Source organism: Saccopteryx leptura, chromosome 2 (genome assembly GCF_036850995.1).
Source record: "Saccopteryx leptura isolate mSacLep1 chromosome 2, mSacLep1_pri_phased_curated, whole genome shotgun sequence".
NCBI classification, from domain to species: Eukaryota; Metazoa; Chordata; class Mammalia; order Chiroptera; family Emballonuridae; genus Saccopteryx; species Saccopteryx leptura.
Genome location: NC_089504.1, coordinates 172,713,937 through 172,736,698, shown reverse-complemented (window position 1 = coordinate 172,736,698; position 22,762 = coordinate 172,713,937). Strand labels below are relative to the sequence as shown.

Genomic DNA, 22,762 nt, shown 5'->3' with positions numbered 1-22,762 from the left:
ATGGTGGGCCTCACATGGTAAGGAACTGAGATCACTAGACAAGAGAGGAACAGAGGCCTGCAGCAATCATGAATGAGCTTGGAAGTAAATCCTTCAGTCTTGTTTGAGCTTCCAAATAATTGAAGCCCCAGCCCACACACAGCTTGACAACAATCAATCACACAAGAAACCCAATTCAGAAGAACCCAGCTAGGCTGCTCCAGAATCTTGACTTGAGAAACTATGTGAGATATATGCTTTGTGAAAACGCTAAGTTTGGGGGTAATTTATAATACAGCAGCAGTAGATAACTAATACTGATTTTAGTACCTGGCAGTAGTGTGCTACCTAAATAATTTGGAATGTGAGGGTGGTTTTGAATCTGGACGGTGAATAAAAGATGAAACAACTTTTAAGAGTTAATGAGGGATGATTCGCAGATGGCAGTGGAGTAGGCAGACGCACAGACTGCCACCTCCCACGACCAAACTAGATTACAAATTAATTTAAGAACAATCATCGTGAAAAACCAACTTTGTACTAAAAGAACAGGACTCAAAAACCAAGAAGCACAGAAGAAACCACACCTAGCCTGGAAGGGAGTGCAGGGGCACGGTGGGGGCTCCCCTGCTCCCAGGAGTGAGGGGTGGCTGAGGCTGAGGGTCCAGAAAGTATCTCATTGTGAGGAGAGAGACCCTGAAAGGTGGAGGTCCTCAGTCCCAGGACCAGAGCCCCAGCCTAGAAACCCAGGGACTGGAGGAGACAGCCTAACACCATTGAATGGGGAGAAGAGCGGGAGTTCTGTCTGTGGGAAGTGAATGGTGAAAGAAGTTGCAGCCTTAAAGGGCCAGCACAGAAAATATTGCACATAGCCACTTGCCTGGGACTCTGGGGGCGAGGAGAGCTGATAGGACTGGTCTTGCATGAGGAGAGTGGGGGAATCGAGACACAGGGACACAAATGGTGACAGGGAGAAGAAAACCTGACCTGAGTCATTCTCCAGTGCCAAGGCGGCCATAGCTGGGGGAGGGGTCGCTCCCTCCACCAAAACAAGCCTAGCGTGGAACCAGTTGACCCATCTCCAAAAAGCTCCCCAGCTCCAATCATTGTGAAAGGTTGTTTGAAAAAGAGGAAGTAAAGGGGAGGGGCAGTGACTCAGGTTTCCGAGGAAACCTGAGCTACACCTCCCCCTTCTGATACAGAGGACGGAGGATGCGCCCTGCCCCTGAGAGTCATTGGGCAGACAACACCTTCTGTTTCTCAGAGGGTCATACCCACCGCATTCCTAGATAGAGTTTCAACTGGGGCCAAAGATCAAGATACGTGCCCCCCCCAAACACAGAAGCCCCCTGCTGGGCTCAGCAAATACAGAAGCTCCCTGCAAGGCTCAGTAAACACAGGAGGTCCTTGCTGGGCTCAGCAAACAAACAACAGGGAAATTAAGACTTTAAGCATCTCTACTATAGTTAAGGAGAATTAAAATCTGAGCAACCAGCAGAAGCTGAAGAATAAAGTCTTGGAAGAGAAGCTGCATTCCATAAACCAATCTAAGACCCTCAACTCTAACAGGCTTGCAAACTGCACACAGAAAGAATGGGAAGACAGAGGAATGTAAACCATATGAATCAACAAGAGAAATCCCCAGAAGAAGAACTGAATGAGATGGAAGTAACCAAATTACGGATGTAGAGTTTGAAATAATGATTGTTAGGATGCTTAAGAATCTCAGAACTACACTGGATGGACTTAATGAACGCCTAAATATAGAAATATCAAGCATCAAAAAGGACACTGAAATCATAAAAGTCAGAAATGGCAATTACAATATCAGAAATTAAGACTACACTAGAAAGAATCAACAGCAGGCTGGATGAAGCAGACGATCAAATCAGCGAATTACAGTACAAGATCAATAACACAGAAACAGAGCAGCAAAAAGAGGCTTAAAAAGTCTGAGGAAACTATAAGAGAACTCTGTGACAATATGAAGAGAAATAACATCTGCATCATACGGGTTCTTGAAGGAGGAGAGAAAGAACAAGGGATAGAGAACCTGTTTTAGAAGAAATAGCTGAAAATTTCCCTAAATTGATGAAGGAAAAAATCACAGAAGTTCAAGAAGCACAGAGAGTCCGGCTAAAGAGAAACCAAATGAGGCCTACATCACGACACATCATAATTAAAATACCAAAGTGAAGAGATAAAGAAAAAACACTAAAAGCATCAAGAGAAAAAAAAGTTAGTTGCCTTTAGAGGAGCCCCCATAAGGATGACATCCGACTTTTCAACAGAAACACTTGATGCCAGAAGGGAAATACAAGAAATATTCAAAGTAATGCAAAACAAGAGCCTACAACCAAGGAATTCTTTATACAGCAAGATTATCGTTTAAAATTGAAGGAGAAATAAAAAGCTTCCCAGACAAAAAATAACTCAAGGAATTCATTATAATCAAACCAGTACTGCAGGAAATGATAAGGAGCGTGCTGTAAAAAGAGCAAAGGAGAAAAGAAATCAAGAAAAAGAGGGTTAAAGATTTAAAGAATAAAATGGGAATGAACAACTGTATATCAATAACCTTAAATGCAAACGGATTAAATGCTCCAATCAAAAGACATAGGATTGCCTGACCAGGCGGTGGCACAGTGGATAGAGCATTGGACTGGGGTGCGGAGGACCCAGGTTTGAGATCCCGAGGTTGCCAGCTTGAGCGCAGGCTCATCTGGTTTGGGCAAAGTTCACCAGCTTGGACCCAAGGTCACTGGCTCGAGCAAGGGGTTACTCCATCTGCTGAAGGCCGTGATCAAGGCACGTATGAGAAAGCAATCGTTGAACAACTAAGGTGTTGCAATGAAAAACTGATGATTGATGCTTCTCATCTCTCTCCGTTCCTGTCTGTCTGTCTCTGTCTATCCCTCTCTCTGACTCACTCTCTATCCCTGTTAAAAAAAAAAAAAAAGACATAGGGTAGCTGCATGCATGGATAAGAAAACAGGACCCGTACCTATGCTGTCTATAAGAGACCAATCTCAAAACAAAAAATACACATAGAATGACAGTAAAGGGATGGAAAAAAATATTTCACGCCAATGGATAGGAAGAAGAAGCTGGAGTAGCAATACTTATATCTGAAAAAAATAAACTTTTTTAAAAAAGGCTATAGTAAGACATAAAGAATGTCACTACATAATGATAAAAGGAGCATTACAACAGGAAAATGTAACTATTATAAATATACATGCACCTAAATACATAAAACAGGTTTTAATGGAAAAAAAAGGGCAAGATCAACAGCAATACTATAATACTAGGGGATTTTAATGCCCCACTGACATCAATGGATAGAACCTCCAAACAGAAAATTAACAAAGAAACAGCGGCCTTAAATGACATACTAGATCAACTGGATTTAATAGGTATCTTCAGAACCTTTTCTCCCCAATGCAGCAGAATATCCATTCTTTTCAAGCGCTCATGGTACATTCTCTAGGATAGACCACATGTTAGGACACAAAATAAGTCTTAATAAATTCAAGAAGATTGAAATCATATCAAGCACCTTCTCTGATCACAATGGCATGAAACTAGAATTCAACTACAATAGAAAAACTGAAAAACATTCAAACACTCGGAGACTAAATAGCATGCTATTAAATAATGAGTGAATTAACAATGAGATCAAAGAAGAAATCATAAACTTCCTTGAAACAAATTAAAATGAACATAGAACAACTCAAAATTTATGGGACACAGCAAAAGCAGTCCTGAGAGGGAAGTTTATAGCATTATAGGCATACCTTCAGAAGCAAGAAAAACCTCAAATTAAGAACTTATCCCTGCACCTAAAAACTAGAAAAAGAACAGCAAGTAAATAAAAGAGTTAATGAAAGCCTAAAGAGCCTTGAATAAATTCGTGGTAGTAGTTCAGAAATTGAGGAGGCGAGGCTACCAGTAAGGACTCAAAAGATAGTGAGGAAAGTTTTATTGCAGCCTAATAGAAAGTGGTCTGTTATAATATGGTGGCAGAAAACTTAGCAACACATCAATTGCAATAAATTGAAAGGTAAAATAATATATCTAATGAACTGGACGACTTGCCAACGTGTTGAAAGTGCCACTTAGTTTCCTCTTGTGCTGCTCTAGTCAGATGTGAAAAGAGAGAAGCTCAAGAAAGGACTATAAAATAAAAAAGAGCCAAGACTTCTTAGTTTTGAAGATTTCTAGTCTCTGCAGAAGATAGACCATACTAAAATTAAGAAGTGTCTCTGATCAAATATCAGAGACACAAATATCTCAAGAAAATATGGTCTAAAACTGAAGCCTAAGGTGCGATTTTAAAATTCATTGTTAAGACCTCAAGAAAGTTAATGGTGGTGCTTCAAAACACTGTTCAAACAAAGGGAACAGTGTTGAAATAATATATGAAAATACACTCATCTTCACTATCTAAAAGGTCAAAACAAATCAGAAACAGTGCGATACTACCTCACCTCTGTTAAAATGGCTATTATCAATAAAACAGGAATGACAAGACTTGGAGACTGAAGAGAAAGGAACTGTCACACACTGTTGCTGGGAATGTAAACTGGTAAAGCCACGATAAAAAAACAGTAGGGAGAGTCCTCAAAAAACTAAAACTAAGGCTATCATAAAACCCAGCAATTCCTCTTGTGGGTATCTACCTGAAATATTTGAAAACATATTCATAAAGATATATGTGCCCCTGTATTCACTGCAGCATTATTTACAATAGCCAAGACATGAAAACAGCCTAAAGAAGTTGTGGTACAGATACACAAAAAAATACTCAGCTATAAGAAAGGATGAAATACTGCCTCTGTGACACTTGGATATATATTGAGAATTTCATGCTAAGCGAAAAAGGACAAGAACCGTATGATTTCACTCATATGTGGGATATAAAGCTGAAAGCATCAGTGACAGTAGCTTACCTAAGTTATCCAAGTTAAGGCCTGGTCTGGTCACTTTTGAGCATGTCATTGGATGAGAAGACTAAGGCATAGGGAGATTGAGGGATTTGTCCTAGTACACTCAGCTGTCCTACATCAATGCTTGTATATACATCTGGACATATACCAAACCTCCAGATAACCCTCTGATTACCCCTTGAAGGACTAAGGTATCAGGCCACCTGACACCTATTGTGACATCTATTATCCAGACCGTGGGCCATGACCAGACTACCTGGCATACATCATTCAGACCACTTAACATTTGACTCATAAGTATCCTGGATCAACACTAGGGCTAAGAATATAGAACTGATATTTCTTTAGAATGTATTTTTTACTATAAGAACTCTAACTCTAACTCTTTTCCTTCAGGACATTTCTGGATTTTTGCCTAGCTATTTTCCCAGTTTGCAAACTCTAAGATCCTTGATTAAATCTTTATCACTTAAAAACAAAACAAAAAAAAAACCCCACGCCCTAATGGTACAATGAATAGGGCATCCTCCTGGATCACTGAGGTTGCTGGTTCAGTCTCAGGATTGCCAGCTCGATCCTAGGACACCAGCTCAACCCCGAGGTCTCCAATTCAAGCCCCTGTCAGGGCATGTATGAGAAGCAATTGATGGCACAACTAAGTAGAGCAGTGAGTTGATACTTCTCTCTTCCCTTCAACCCTGCTTCCCCACTTCCCCTCTCTCCCCTTCCTCCCTTTCTCCTTCTTCTCTCTCTCTCTCTCTCCTTTAAATTATTTATTTATTTATTTATTTTTGTTAAGTGAGAGGCAGGGAGGCAGAGACAGACTCCTACATGTGCCCCACAAGGATCCACCTGGCAAGCCCCCTTCAGGGCGATGCTCTGCCCATCTGGGGCTGCTGCTCTGTTGCTTGGCAACTGAGCAGTTTTATCACCTGAGGTGAGGCCATGAAGCCATCCTCAGTACCTGGGGCCAAATTGCTCGAACCATTCAAGCAATGGCTATGGCAGGGGAGGAGAGAGAGAGAGAAGAGAGAGGGTGGAGAATCAGATAGTCACTTCTTCTGTGTGCCCTGACTGGGAACTGAACTCGGGACTTGCACACTTCGGGCCAACTCCCTACCGCTGAGCCAACTGGCCAGGGCCATCCCCTTTCTCTATTAAAACAGTTAAGGCCCTGGCCGGTTGGCTCAGTGGTAGAGCGTCGGCCTGGCATACAGAAGTCCCGGGTTCGATTCCCAACCAGGGCACACAGGAGAGGCACCCATCTGCTTCTCCACCCCTCCCCCTCTCCTTCCTCTCTGTCTCTCTCTTCCCCTCCCGCAGCCGAGGCTCCATTGGAGCAAAGATGGCCCGGGCGTTGGGGATGGCTCCTTGGCCTCTGCCCCAGGCGCTGGAGTGGCTCTGGTTGCAACAGAGCGACCCCCCCCCCCCCGGAGGGGCAGAGCACCGCCCCCTGGTGGGCAGAGTGTCGCCCCCTGGTGGGCGTGCTGGGTGGATCCCAGTCGGGCGCATGCGGGAGTCTGTCTGACTGTCTCTCCCCGTTTCTAGCTTCAGAAAAATACAAAAAAAAATAAAAATAAAACAGTTAAAAAGAACCCAGTATATAAACTAAACAAACAAACTAATAGACACATACAATAACATGAAGGCTACCATAGGGGAAGGGGGGTGGGAGGAGGATGAAAAGGGTAGAAGGGGTGAAATATATATATGGTGGTAGAGTGAGACTAGACTGTGGGTGGTAAGCACATAATTCAGTTTACAGATTATATATTATAGAAGTGTACACTTGAAACACTTTTTTTGTGTATAAGCCAATGTCACCTAATACATTTAATTTTTAAAAATTGCTAATAATAAAGATACTAAATATTGCATTTAAAAATTATCTTTTAAGTCTTTTTATCTACACCTCTCCTCCCACCTTGCATTTTATTTATTGAATAAACTGGGTTGCTGATTGACAGGGGGAATAAAAAGAATTTTAGAGTGTACTTCATTCCTCCTCTCAACATCTGGGCTTCTAAGAACAATAGGCTTCTTAGAATCTTAAGGGCATTGCTCCTTTGCATAAACCCAGAATAGAGAGGACCTAGAGGACATTTGTGTGTGTGACTTTTGTCTAATGAAATGAACTCAAATGAGATCCCCTGGACACCTACAGTGTTTTCAAGAACCACTGCCCTCTGTACTGCAGAGACAATATAAAATGAAAGAGGCCTTTGACCTTCCAAACTTCTACAGGATTCAGACAATGAATTTACTCAACTGCGAACATGTACTACTTTCATGAAAAAGCATGACTTAGAAAGCAGAAGCAGGTGTTACAAGGAGGCATTTTCAGGTAAAGGCAAAAGTGAGTCCTAATAAAAGATCTTCCACTATTTGCCTAAGTGGACTTCATAATTTCTATGGGCCATTGACTTCTTTGTACCTTCTCTTTTCCCCCATTTTTATAAGACTATCTAAAAGATTGTCTTCTGCATGTCCCATCATTTTATTCTGGGTTTATGTGGGGCAGAACACTTAAAACTTAGTTAACAGACCTATAGATCGAGGGGAACCATATTTAAAATGCTTAAGTAACTACATCCAAGGATGCTTATCTACACCTAGATTAGAGATAGATGACAAGTTTCTGAACTTTGAGTTAATGTTATAATGGGATGAGACTAATGGGTGTCTTTGCAAGGGTTGAGTATTCTACATCTTGTAGGGAGGCAATGTGACTTTTGGGGGGCCAGGTGGTGTACTGTGGTAATCAGCCCCAGTGATCACCACTACATGGTATTCACACTATAGTGTTACCCACCATATTGGACCATGGTTGGTCTGTGTGACTAATAAAATATGGCAGAAGTGATGCTATGTCAATTCTGAGATTAGTTTATAAATACAGGTAGTTCTCACTTGGGAGTGCTCTCTTTCTCTCAGATCAGTCATTCTGAGTGAAACAATAAGCCGTGTAGGCAGCCTATGGAGAGACTCACATGATAAAGAACTGAAGTCTCTGCCAACAGCTGGAGAGGAACTGAGACATGCGAACAACCACATGAGTGAGCTTGGAAGCAGATTTGAGCAACGTGATTAACCACCATAACCTAATAACATGCATAGCATTTAGTGAAGAAGAAAAAATTTTTTCATATTCTAAAATTGTCTAATATTTTCAACTGAATTATAATAGCAATACAACATAAAAGGGTGACTAAAGCCATTCTTAGAACTTTGTAGCTTAAATGTACATATTGGAAAAGAAGAAAGTCTGAAAATCTGTTGTCTCGAGAAGTTAAGAAAAGGAAATTAAGCCTAATCCAGAAAGAATAATGTATGCTAGACATCAATAAAATAGAAAAAAATACTAAATGAACAAAGTTTACTCAATAAAAAATAAAGTAAAATAAAAATGATTCCTGGCAAGACTGATCAAGAATAAAAAGAATAGGCACAAATAACCTATATTCAGAATGCAGAGGGGACATCATAGCAGATCCTAAAGACTTTATTAAAATATATTTTTGAACAGTTTTATGCAATAATTTGAAATTTAGCTGAAATGGAAAAATTTTTACAAAAGTACAACAATGTTGAAACAATGAGAAATAGAAAATCTGAATTATACTTTGTGATTAAAGAAATACAGTCATTAAATGAAAACCATCCCACAAAGTAAAATGCAGATCCAGAAGGTTTCATCAGTATATTCTACCATATAGTTAAGGAAGTATACCAATCCAATTCAAACTTTTGCAGAAAATAGAAGGCATATTTTCCACTGTATTTTATGACTAGCACAAATACGACACAAAACCCTGAAGAACATAATAAAAAATAAAAATTACAGGCTAGTCTTACTAATAAACATAGATGTTTAATTTCTAATATTAGCAAGTCAAATCCAGCAATAAATATAAAAGACAATAAAAAATGACTAAGCTAGATTTTTTTCAGTTGCAATTCTGAATTATCTAACTTTGAAAATCATAAAAATTTTGGTATCAGCTGAATAAAGAAGAAAAATAATCCAATAGATGCAGGAAAGACATTTGATAAAACTCAATATTTATATAGACTTTTTAAAACTCTTAGAAATAGAAAACTAGGAATAGAAACTATACAAATATCCTTACTGGTAAAATATTCCCCTTCTCAGATCATGGACAAGACAAGGATATCTGTTAGAAGTTGTAGCTAGAATGGTAATGCAAGGAAAAGAACTAACAGAATAAGAGTTGAAGAGGATGAATTAAAATTGTAATGGTCAGCCCTGGCCAGTTGGCTCAGTGGTAGAGCATCAACCTGGCATGTGGATGTCCTGGGTTCTATTCCTGACCAGGGCACACAGTAGAAGCAACCATCTGCTTCTCCACATCTCCCCCTCCCACTTCTCTCTCTCTTTCTCTCTCTCTCTCTCTCTCTCTCTCTCTCTCTCTCTCTCTTCCTCTTCCCCTCCCGCAGCCATGGCTCCCATAATGCATGGCATGGTGCAAGTGCATTGGCCATAGGTGCTGAGAATGGCTCTGTGGAGCCTCCACCTCAGGTGCTAAAAATAGCTTGGCTGTGAACATGACCCCAGATGGGCAGAGCATTGGCTCCAGAGGGGGGGTTTGCTGGTGGATCCTGGTTGGAGCGTGTGTGGAAGTCTGTCTATCTCCCCTTCTCTCATTTGGAAAAGAAGAAAAAATAATTAAAATAAAATTGTAATGGTCTAGGAGACATAATTTTATATGTTGAAAATTTCAACCCTGGCAATCAATGGGGTAACAGATGTCACAGCCAGCCTGCTTTCACACCCATGTTGAAAATGTCAAAAATATTGTACTGGTAAACAATTAGAATTAAGTTGAGCAAAGTAGCTGCATATTAGGTCAATATATAAAAACTAGTTAGTTATATGTCAGTGGCAAATAAAGTTAAATTTTACAGATCACAGTACTTAGGAATAAATGAGCAAAAACTGCTTTTCTACACTGAAAATTACAAAACATTACTGAGCAAACTTTAAAAACACTTAATGAATTAATGGCCGTAGGAGTCACCAAAGTTTCTGTAAAGGGCCGGATAGTAAATATTTTCAACTTTGTGAGCCAAAATGGTCTCTGGAAACTACTCATCTCTGCTTAATGGGTACAAAACTAGCCATAGACAATAGATAAATGAATGGGTAGGCTGTGTTCCATAAAATGTTATTTACAAAAATAGATGGGGAGTCAGATTTAGCCTGTGGGTCAGTTTGCTCACCCCTGTCTAGGCACTGGTTAATTTATGCCTGCCAACATCACAAAATAAAGGGAGTATTATGAGCATCTTCTGTAGAATATATCTCACCACCTAGGAACTAATGTTAATAAAACTTATAACAATAAAATGATGAATGCTCAACTTTTCAGTTAAAATACATTTAAGAGACTTTATCAGTCAGTTGTAATGTGTAGGTTTTATTCGGATCCTTATATATTAACAACGAGACTGCAGAAACAATTTGAACATTGACTAGATATTTGATATTAAGAGATTCATTTGAATTACTTTAGTTGTGATAATGGTGTTACGATTATACTTGAGTCCTCAGTTTTGAAAGAACATATCCAAAATATTTGTGGATTGAAAATAGCATGTAGGATTTGCTCTGTATTAACAACTTTTCATCTTTGTGTTATATTTCTTTACTTGTCTTTCTTTACCTGTAGTTGTTTTCACCCTGACTCCCGAGCCTAGGTCTAATTCACCACACCTAGCACTAAGTATAGGTGCTTAGTAAGTGCTGCAAAAATTAAAGTAGCTAACTCCCCCAAAATAGTAAGTGTGTTATTTAGGCCTAGTGTTAGCAAATTGTTGTAGAGTAACAGATTTCTTTAGAAATTACTTTGTTTCCAAAAGGGAGAAGTAGGCACTTGGAATGAAGTCAAGTTTCTGTGAAACTTTTATATACATTAAGTTATCAAATGTATTTCATGACCTTGTACAGAATGTTCTCTAATATTCACAGCAAAATGAACAAATAGAAATTATATTTAATTCATCATAAACTTGTATTTTCTTCAGTAACTTAGTGAAAAGACTTTGCCTTCCATGTGGCCTTGAATTAATGGAATTATTTTTATATAGGCTTATAATTTTATTTAGTCTTATAATTTGGACAAGGAGCCAGATTTCATCTTGTGCTTGCTGCTTATTTATAACAATATAACATTATAATTGTCACCTCTAATTCTGAAACATAAGTATTTTTTAATATTCACCTTCCAGTCTTGAATTTCAAATGTATATTTTAATGGTTATAATATTTTTATAAGCCTGTGTTTTTCTGTTAGTTTTTATAGCTATCATTTTAAATTATTATTTTCAGTGCAAACATTTTTAATGAACATTGACTTTATATAAAATATAAGGAGATGTTATATAGTTTTCACATGACTATAACACTAATACATAAATATGATAATTATTTTTCTATACTTGTGTTATTGTATTCAAGTTTTAATTACTTATGTAGTATGGTCCTTTCAAATAAAAATAATTGGAGGATAAAGATACTGTCTTTAAAAATACAGCTTTTTAATGCACCACTTTTAGAAGTAGTAAAATACCTTATAAATATATTAGTAGTATGCTAAGTAGTTATATTGAGTGTTTTAGTAATGTAAGATATTGTTGGAGGGAAGAAAAAATAAGAAAAATTATAAATCCCAATAAAGTAGATTTTAAAAGGCTCTTGATGGTTGTTTTGTTTTCAGTGTTTACTATGACTTTCTGACAGTTGAATCACCAGTTTTTGTTTTTCAGGAAACTATTAGTGTTATGAAAATTAATTGTCTTTAAGAAAAACCTGCTTATTTAGAAAATATATACTTCAATATAAATCATAATGAGGAATTTTCATATTTTTTGTTATTCTGTTCTTTTTTCCATTACCTGGTCTGATATTGGTCATTTCATTTTTTCCCATAAAAATGAGTCGCATGGTTTTTAGCAACTCACCAATGATCAGTAGCTATCGTAATATAATATTATTTTAGGATTTTTTTTTTTTTAGCAAATTAAATCTTCCTGACCTGTGGTGGCACAGTCGATAAAGCGTTGACCTGGAATGCTGAGGTTACCAGTTTGAAACCCTGGGCTTGCCTGGTCAAGGCACATATGAGAGTTGATGCTTCCTGCTCTTCCCTCTTCTAACTCTCTCTCTTCCCTCTCTAAAATGAATGTAAAAAAAAAAAAAAGAAAATTTAATGCAGTGATATTGATCAATAAGAGTACACAGGTTTAAGGTAAACATTTCTACATATTTTAGGATTCCTCTCAGATACTGAGTGCCAGAGCAGAAATTTTTGATTGATAGTAATATTTGATTCCTAGTTTTTCTACTTAAATATAGCTGCAAGAAGTCTTATAAAATTAAATGATGTGATATCTTTTGCTACATTCTTAACCTCAACATAAATAAGCATTAGAGATAACATTTTATTAGTTAAAAGTTAGCCAATTTACATATTGGTTTGTAAAATGAACTAATTAATAGAAGGAGAGGTGCAAGCTGTTAACCTATTTTCGAAATCAGTAGAATGTATATATGACAGTGTATCATGAAAATCTTGTTGGGTTGGACATTAAATGTTAGGTAGACTGTATTTAAATTTTTGAGCCAAACAGTTTACCTACAAGTAAAAGAAGTTTTTAAGTCCCTTACTAAATTGATGTTAAGGGTGTCAGTGCAGGAGTCACTTGGAACCACCCTTTTGCCATATTCGTCTAATGTATCACATATCAGGCTGATTACTATTTTCAGCAACAGTATTCATGACTGAAATTCTACAGTTAACCTTTAGGAGATCAAAAGGAAATATACTTATTAAAAAGGTGACCTTAATAAGTACTTCTTTTCTGTTTTTCTGCTTTATTGTTTGCATGTTTAGCAGCTTTTTTTTTCATTTGTTGCATAGAGTTACTTAGTGTGCATTTAAAGGTCAAACAAAGTCATTTTAGAATGGAAAACTAACATTAATTACAGGGTATAGCTGAGTATTTTGGCAGCAGGTATTTGGAGTTATTTTAAAATATTTGTTTTAATATACTGAGTGATATAGCCATTGCTAACTTAAATTGCATAAAACTTAGAATTTTGAAAAGTTTTCTCCTTGAGGTCAAGTACTAAAAGCTTATAAGTATGTCTGTATCTTTAATCAAAGCTGTATTTAAATTTTGGGAAAGCTTTCTCATCATAAATATTGAATGTAATCATTATGTACCTAAGTATCTTCACAGATCAGTAGAATACCTTTCCAAACTGTCTGTTAGTGTTCGATAGGATTATTCATACTCTGTTAAATATTAAAGTATTCAGTATCTTATTTTATATTGATAGATTTTTACTAGTTACAGTTTTTCATTGGAGATCTGTGGGGGTTTTTTCTAAAGCCTTTTTAGAGAAATGTATTCTATTAGAAACAGTGAAATATATTAAGCTATAGTTGACACTTTTGTTTTTATTTTTAGGTGGTTGAACAGGGTATGTTTGTAAAGCACTGCAAAGTAGAAGTTTATCTCACAGAACTGAAGCTCTGTGAAAATGGAAACATGAACAATGTTGTAACTCGAAGATTTAGCAAAGCTGACACAATAGGTAACGCAATATCAAATCTTAAATCATTGCTATTAGAAATTTAATTATAATTTTGTTTGTTATATACTAATAGGATAATAATGTCAACTTTAAGTTATTTAAATTTAAGTATTTAAATTTATACTTAACATTATATATTTCTAAGCTTGATGCAGTATATCTTAGCTAGAGTTTACTTTTTTGTTTCTAAATCTACTTTCTATTATTAAATGAATTTAATATTTTTGCCATTCTAATTTCTTTTAAACCATCAAATAATAGTTTAGCATTTGAAAATGTGTATTTTGTTTGTAACAGGATTATAAATTAATTTAAAAATTTTTTTTAAACCATCAAATAATATTTTAGTTTAGCATTTGAAAATGTATATTTTGTTTGTAAAGGATTATAAATGCGTAGATTAGGGAATTATCAAGAATATAAGTATGCCTACTCCCCTTATATATTTATATGTCTACATATCTATATATATTCATGTATCTACACATATAAATGTACATTAAAAGATAAATTTTTATTTTATTTAAAAGCCAGTTTTTAATTTACAATCAAGACTATATTGAATAAAATGTTTTAAAATAAATGATTAATAATTTAATAACAAAATCATAGTACTTTTTGATAAAAACACCCCAAAATAATAATCATAAAAGGTAGTTATTTTCAAATAAAGTTACTGGAAAACAACATAATGGTAATATTTTGATCTTGTTGGAAAATGTAAATGGACAGTGGAGATAACACAATGCAGAACTCAGTGAGGAAGAGAGGTTAGGACATTTATAAATCAATTATAGCACTGTATAGTTTTCCTTGTTGGAACTAATTATTAAGTACACTTTGATTAAAAGTAAATAAAAGTAGTTCTGAATTTCGTAAGTCATTTGACTTTTACTGCTTACCATTTCACATCAGGAAAATACTTTTAACCTATCTTTTGTAAAATAGTACCATCCTTCAATATCCAGTGCTTGGTTAATCCTAATGTTTTCACAAATAATATATTATGTATGAATTTTATTTTCACCCTTTTTATTTAGCCAGGACATTTATAAGTATAAGATAAACTCAGGGTTATCCTTTTAAAATGAATATTTAAAATATTAGGGATTCCATATGTAACTATCATTATTATGAAAAATTATTTAACTTTTATACTTCTAGATTTGTGGAGCACATTTGGGAAGAAAAAACATTTTTACATGCTAAATACTGAAACTTTTCAATACAATACCATATGCCCCCTTTTCAGCAGAGCATATGTTTTTTAAGATCCCAGTGGATGCCTGAAACCAGGGATAGTACCAAACCTTATGTATCCTTATACATACATAATAAGTATTATAAAGTTTAATTTATAAATTAGGCTTAGTAACAATATTAACTAATAGAACAGTTATAACAATATACTGTATGTAATAAAAGTTATGTGAATGTGCCGTCTCTCAAAATATTGTACTGTATTCACTTTTTCACTTGAAACATTTGATGGCTTCTCTTTGGCATGTCCAACTTGCCAGCATCACTACTCTTGCACTTTGGGGCTGTTATTAAGTTAAATAATGGTCACTTGAGCACAAGTACTGCCATACCACACCACAACAGTTGAACTGATAACTGAGACATTTACTGAGTGACTGGAAAATTGGTAGCATACACAACATGGATGTTCCAGACAAGCATGGTTCCCATTCTGGGCTGACAGAGCAGTCACTACGAGATTTCATCTTGCCACTCACATGTGCAATTTAAAATTTATAAATCGCATATTTCCAGAATTTTTCATTTAATATTTTCAGACCACAGTTGACTGTAGGTAACTGAAACCGTAGAAAGCAAAATCACAGATAAGGGGGTGACTACTGTATATAAAATTAGATTAATCATTGTATTGAAATGTGCACAAGAAGAATCTGTAAGTCCATTCAAAGAGGATAGTCTATTAAAATTAATTCAGGGACTAGTCTCTGAAATGATCAGCCAGTTGGAATAGAAATGAGACGCTACCTCTTAAAATACTTCATATAGTGTTTTCAAGTTATTTTTAAAAGTTTGATATTTTCTCTTCTTACCTCATAGGAAAATTATATATAAAATGAGACAATCAAATCTTATTTTAGAACATTAGTTTACTGAGTAATATTTAAAAACTCATGAAAATTAGCAACTGGTTTAATTTCTGAATTCAGAATAAGCATGGAATTCTCACATTAAGTACTCTACAAATTTATCAAGGAGATATGTAATTTATAAGAATCTCTGCTTCCAAAAGTTTATAATTTGCATAGATTTAATGTAGTTTGCATTTATTAATTCTTTTAAATGCTAGATAAATTGCATATATGCCTTAAAATTGTATATGAATTTTTATTGGTAAAATATGTTATTAAAGCACTGTTTTCAGCCTGACCTGTGGTGGTGCAGTGGGATAAAGCCTCGACCTGGAACGTTGAGGTCGCCTGTTCGATACCCTGGGCTTGCCTGGTCAAGGCACATATGGGAGTTGATACTTCCTGCTCCTCCCCTTTCTCTCTCTCTCTCTCTCTCTCCTCTCTGAAAATTGAATAAATAAAATCTTTTAAAAAAAATAAAAAGCACTGTTTTCAAATTGGTGTTATCGATACTTAGTCATTAAACAATTTGGGGAAGAAAGAAAATGGGATAGAAAATATTATATTAGAAATATCTATATATATATGTACATACTAGGTCACAATTTCTTCCTGTAAGTCTTAGTTTTAAGTTTAAAAGTCTTTATTAGAGAAACTTTGCTTTCTAAGCACAAAAGTTTTACAAAAATTAAAATTAATCAAATCAGGAAATTTAGAGACTTTATGGTTGTAGTTATCGTAGTAGTTAGCAGTTATTGAATACTTACTATGTTTTGGGCACTTTGCAGGAATTTATAATTTAAATTTTGCAGCAAACACTGGATCCTCATCTTATAAGTGGTAAAGCTGAGGTTTCCAGAGGTTACGTAACATAATCTAGGTTCGCCCTTGGTACCAAATGATAGAGCCAGATTTCTAACTCTGTAACTGGGGTCTTATACCAGAGAACCTCATGTCTTAGTGCTGCCTTACACCTTTTGTGCAAGTGGTATTTAAGCTGATTTTGTTTTTCTAAAGTAAGTGAATTTTGAAAAAAAAAAAAAAGAACTTGAATGAGAAAGAAAATATGGAATGTATAGTTTTCCCTTTTGGTCTTTTTAAAAATCATGATTAAAAATGATCAAAATAGCTATGTACATGAAATAATAACTATATAAATTATATAAATAGAATTAGGAAATAGAAGTACTGTTTATACCAAATTAATAAAGTGTTCCTTTTCCAGCTAGTACTACCTACATTAATTTATAATAAAATGATTATAGCCGTAAGCAGAATCTACATATACATAGTTGACCACATTCAGAATATTTTTCTTCCTGAATGATATGTTTATGTATTGAACATGTTCCAATAAGAAAGCTAAAATTTGGTTTTATCTTTTCTTTGAGGATAACACAAAAAAATAATTTTTGTTATAAAACCTTGAAAAATGCTTTATGTTTATAAAATGTATTAATAGACTTGCTTAACTTTCATATCAAATGATACTACTAGAAATGTCACAATTTTCTATTATCTGTACTAATGTTTTTCTACCTCTGTATGCTTTTCATTAACTGCCTAATGGAGTTGGATTAATGTATGGGAAAATGGACACGTGCTCTCAGTGCCTTGATATTCTTTTCTTACTGAATTTATTGGGTTGAAATTGGTTAATATAGGATCATCTGTTTTCAAGAGTATATTTCTATGACACATGATCTGTATATTGCATTGTGTGCTCACCACCCAAAGTCAGGTCATTTTCTGTCACAATATATATGACCCTCTTTCCCTTTACTACTACCCCTCCTTCCTCTTCCCTCTGGTAACCACCATTCTGTTGTGTCTATGAGTTTTAGTTTTATATCCTACATATGAATACAATCATACTTCAGTGATCTTAATCTGCACCCAACCTCAGCCACCAATTCTTATGGACTGTCATTACCTATAACTGCATTTGCGAAATCTCAATTTGAACATTCTGCTTTCTGGCTCCTACTACTTCTGCTGCCATTCTCTCTTGAGCCCCCTACATCAGACATTTAAGCCTACCATCCTTTGGCACTGCTTCTTTGTTGGTGTCGAATACTCCTACATTGATAAATTTAATGGTAATTTTAAAGTCTTCCATTTTCTTTATCTTCCCAGAAAAATACTTACTCACTTTTCCATCTCTAAACATTTTCTCTTTGCATGGCTTCCAGGGCATATGTTCTCACTAGCTGTATCTTCTCAGAATCTTTTAAAAGACCCTTTTATTTATTCCTGATCTCAAAACATCGGTGTCTTCATGCTTAGTCCTTGGATCCTCTTTTCCTTGGTGATTTCCTCTAGTACCCTGGCTTTGAATATTTTTCTGCATATTAGTGTTATTTAAATGTTTATCTTCAATTTAGAACTTTTCTTTAATTTTGTATCTTCACTTGTGTCTGATAAGAATCCCAAGATATAACATAAATGAAATTAAACTCTCTCACTTCCCCCATCCCCAAACCTGCTATGGTCATTATTCTCTGAGTAATCACTGCTTGCATTCTTCCAATTAATTGCTCAGGCCACAAACGTTGGTATCATTCTGATTCTCTTTTATTTTTCACCCTTCATATAAATTAGCAGCATTTCTTCCTAGCAATTCCTTCTGAATCTATTCTCAGTCTGACCACTTAATATTGCTTCTATTGCTACCACCACTACCACCTTCATTTGGATTGCTGCAGTAACCTAATTCCCACGCTTGATAACTATACTCCAGTTTGTTCTTCATTAGTAGCAAAAGTGAACATTTAAAATGTCAATTATATCATTACACTTCTCTAATCAAAGCTCCTCAGTGGCTTTTCTTCTTACTTAGATGAAATAGGGTACTTTCATAGCTCACAAGATTGTATGTGACCCTACACGAGTACCTTTATGGTCTCATTTTTACCTTGCTTTCCCCAGCTAAGCCACATTGGTGTACCACGGTGTTCTAAAACATTCCCAGTTCAATCCCACCTCAGGGCCTTGGCATTACTCTTTCTTCTACCTTTAATGTTCTTGTCTTATAGGTGAGTAGATTGCAAAATTTCATGAAGAGGACATTCCAATATGTGTTTATATTATGTATATAAATCTCTGTGTTAATAGAAAAAATGTCTGAAGAAATATTAAAATATTAACAGTGATTAGTTTTATGTAGACATTTTATTTGAACTTGTATTTTCTGAATTTTTACAATGATCAAGAATTCTTGCCCTGGCCAGTGACTCAGTAGATAGAGCATTGGCCAAGCATATGGATGTCCCATGTTCACTTCCTGGTCAGAACACACAAGAGAAGCGACCATCTGCTTCTCCCCCCTTCCTCTCCCCCTTTACTCCCTCTTGTCCTCCCACAGCTAGTGGCTTGATTGGTTCAAGTCTGACTCTGGGCGCTGAGGATAGCTCCATTGGAGCACATCAGCCACAGGTGCTAAAAAATAGTTCAGTACTTGGGACATTGGCCCCAGATGGGGTTATTGGGTTGGCTCTGTTGGAGCGCATGCGGGAGTCTGCCTCACTATCTCCCCTCCCCTCACCTAAAAAAAAAATAATAATAATAATTATGTCTATAGACAGTAAAATGTATTCAGTTCTATAGAAAGACTAAAATGACTTCCCTTCCTCAGCTTCTTACTCTATCCTCCTTCCTATGTAATGTTCTCTTCCTTAATCCTGGGTGCTGGTTAATTCATGTGTCCATTTTGTTAATTTATCATGATATACTAATGACTTGTGCATTTTTCTGTTTATATTTACACTTCAATAAAAAGAAAGTAAAAAGAAAAAATTAACCCCTCCCCCAAAATAAAAAGCAGTACTGTCATTATATTTATTTTATATAATTATTTAAATATTCTAGTTTGTTTTGTTTTAAGATACACTGTTAGATATCTATTAATAGCTGCTAAGTAGAACATAAACAATATTATTGAACTAAATTTAACTATAAAGTAGGCACGGGTTTTTAGGTTTAGTATTTTGTAAATAATGTTTTTTTCTAAAACCAAATATTCTAAAATTTAGAAATATTTTCTTCATATGTTATAAATTGTTTTAATTACAATTTTCCTGAGTCTAAGTTGATCAAGTTATTGACCAGAATGCAATAGAATGAGTTGTATTTTCTAATAGTGTTCTAATTTTTAAAATTTTCAGATTCATTTAGCTATATGGTACTAAAGCTTAATTATATTTTTACTCTCAAATATGTAGATATTTTTTTGTCTTATTTTATAGCAGGTTAAGCTGCTCTGGTTAAAAAAAAGACTTCTTCCACTCAGATAATTGATTTATAAATAAGGAAAGTAAGCCCTGGCCAGTTAGTTTTGTTGGTTAGAGCATTATTCTGAAACGACAAGGCGCCCAGTCAGGACACACACAGGAAGCGACCATTGAATGAATGACTGAGTAGAACAACAAATGAATGCTTCCTTCCACCCTCCCTTCTCTCTTCCTCATCTCTCTCTCTCTAAAAATCAATCAATCAATTTAAAAAAATTAAGCCCTGTCTGATACTTGGTTGGTTGGAGCATCATCCTGAAGTACAAAGGTTGCTGATTCGATGACTAGTCAAGGCACATACAGAAACAGTTCAATGTTCCTGTCTGTGTCTCTCTCCCTACCTCTCTCTAAAAAAAAAAAAAAAAAAAAGAAAGAAAGAAAGAAAGAAAGAAAGAAAGAAAGAAGGAAAATATATGATTTAACCTTGAAAACAAGAAATTTTGACCAATACAGTAATTCCTTCAAAGAAGGTACTTTCTTTTGTGTCCATATAGTCTGTTTTTAGTTAGCTATTTAAACTGTAAATTTTATTCAGTTTAATGTTACTTGTTCTGAAATTGGTTATGTTATAATTAAAAATACTTACAATATGTAACATCTCTGAATCACACTCTATTTTCTAACTCCTAAATATTATTAGAAAAATTATATTGATTTTATAATGTGTAAATAGTTAAAGTTTATCCTATATGACATAAATTATACTTTAGTGTTACATAATTGAACTCTTTTACCCTTTGAGATCTCAATTTCTCCAAGTAATCATATGTCAGTTATGATTATAATTTTATTCTTTAGAAAGGACACATGGCCTTAAAACCCTTTTTATGTTTTTTATATGTTTTTTTACATATTTGTTCATCTATTCTTACTATCATCAATATTTTAAATTTCAGATTTTTATGCTGGTGAGCATTTAGCTCTAGTATATATTTAAATTTATGATATTTATGTATCTTTTCTCCTTGAATCTAGATACAATTGAAAAGGAAATAAGAAAAATCTTCAATATTCCAGATGAAAAGGAGACCAGATTGTGGAACAAATACATGAGTAATACATTTGAACCACTGAATAAACCAGACAGCACCATTCAGGATGCTGGTTTATACCAAGGACAGGTATTGTTTAGCAATGTTCTTTGTTTTAAGCATACAATACATGAGGCTTTCTGGAGTCACAATTTATTTTTATATTCTGACACTCTATAATGGGTTCTGCTGGCACTGGCTTCTTTCTGACTGAGCTTTCTCTATCCCTGCTGGGCACTACCTGTAACTTCTGTTTCCCTCCTTGAGCTTGACTATAAAACAAGAACTCATTATCTAAAACACACACACACACACACACACACACACACACATACACACAAAACAGCTGATAAGATGGGTCAGCAAACTTTCTATCAAGTATCAAATTAAATATTTTGGCTCAGCCATCCACATGGTTTCTGTTACAACTAAAACTCTGCCATTGTAGTAGCATGAAAGTAGCCATAGGATATGTAAACAAATGGAAATGGATCTATTCCAACAAACTATATTTATGAAAACAGTCAATGAGCTAAGTGAACTTTAGTTTGCCAGCTCCTGCTAGAAGGTATCAACCCCCTGATTTGTTCTTTCTTTATGGCATAATCCAAAGACATGAATTCACTGAGAAATGAAGACATTTAGACTCAGCTAGCAAGGCCTACTTATTCTACTTTCTTGTATTTCCTTAATTAATCTTTATGTCACTCCCATCCCTATCTTTTCTCAGCAGATACCTCTACCTCCAGGGTTTTGCATGTTCACTTCCATATTTGTCACAGTACTCTTTATAAATTGTAAACCTTACTATTTCCTTTTCATCAAACCTTTTCTGGTTCCATAACAATATAGAATAAAGTCCAGGCACCTTAACACATCTTGCAAGTTACATTTTGATGTTTGCCAATCTTCTGTCATCTGTAGGTTATCCTTGCTTTGCTACTTACATTCTCAGAAAACCAAACTGAACTGTGTGTGGTGCCCTAAGCATACTGTGCCATCCGTACTCCTGTGCTTTTCTACATATTATTTCATAGACGCAGCAGTGTGCCATTCTTCTTAATCCCTGCATCCGTCCAGCAAAAGGTTTTTTTCAACTTCAAAATATTGAAATTAACTATTTCATTCTATCATGTAGTCTAACCCCCTCAGATGATTCATCCTTCAGATTCCAACTCAGATATCACACTATCTCTTCAGCCTTTCTATTTTTCTCAATATCTTCTTGAGGTATAGGATTTTTCTACTTTGGATAAAACATGGCTTCCTTAACTTCCATAATGATTGGTGTATGTCTTTTATATCATTATGTACTTCATTTATTGATATATGGAGCTCCCCAGCTAGATGATGAGGTCTTTGTTTTGTTTGGACTTTCCTTCTTATTTATTTTTGTTTTTATTTTTAACTTAACCACCGAGCCTCATACTCCAGTATATGGAAGTTTTTGTCTTAATTTGCCCTATTTTTTTTTTTTTTTTGGATTTTTCTGAAGTTGGAAATGGGGAGGCAGTCAGACAGACTCCCGCATGCTCCTGACCGGGGTCCACCCAGCATGCCCACCAGAGGGCGATGTTCCGCCGACCTGGGGCATTGCTCTGTTGCGACCACAGCCATTCTACCGCCTGAGGCAGAGGCCATAGAGCCATCCTCAGCACCCAGGCCATTCTTGCTCCAATGGAGCCTTGGTTGCGGGAGAGGAAGAGAGAGACAAAGAGGAAGGAGAGGGGGAGGAGTGGAGAAGCAGATGGGCGCTTCCCTGGCCGGGAATCGAACCCAGGAC

The 22,762-nt window shown here is 35.6% G+C and overlaps 1 protein-coding gene across 1 annotated transcript in view; it reads left to right on the top strand.

Moving 5' to 3' along the window:
- The window catches only part of USP15 (ubiquitin specific peptidase 15), a 164,152-nt gene that overhangs the window by 43,394 nt on the left and 97,996 nt on the right, over window positions 1-22,762 (top strand). Inside the window, 2 exon segments of the mRNA XM_066369325.1 lie at window positions 13,422-13,548; window positions 20,924-21,069. Of these exon segments, the coding sequence (XP_066225422.1) occupies window positions 13,422-13,548; window positions 20,924-21,069 (273 nt within the window).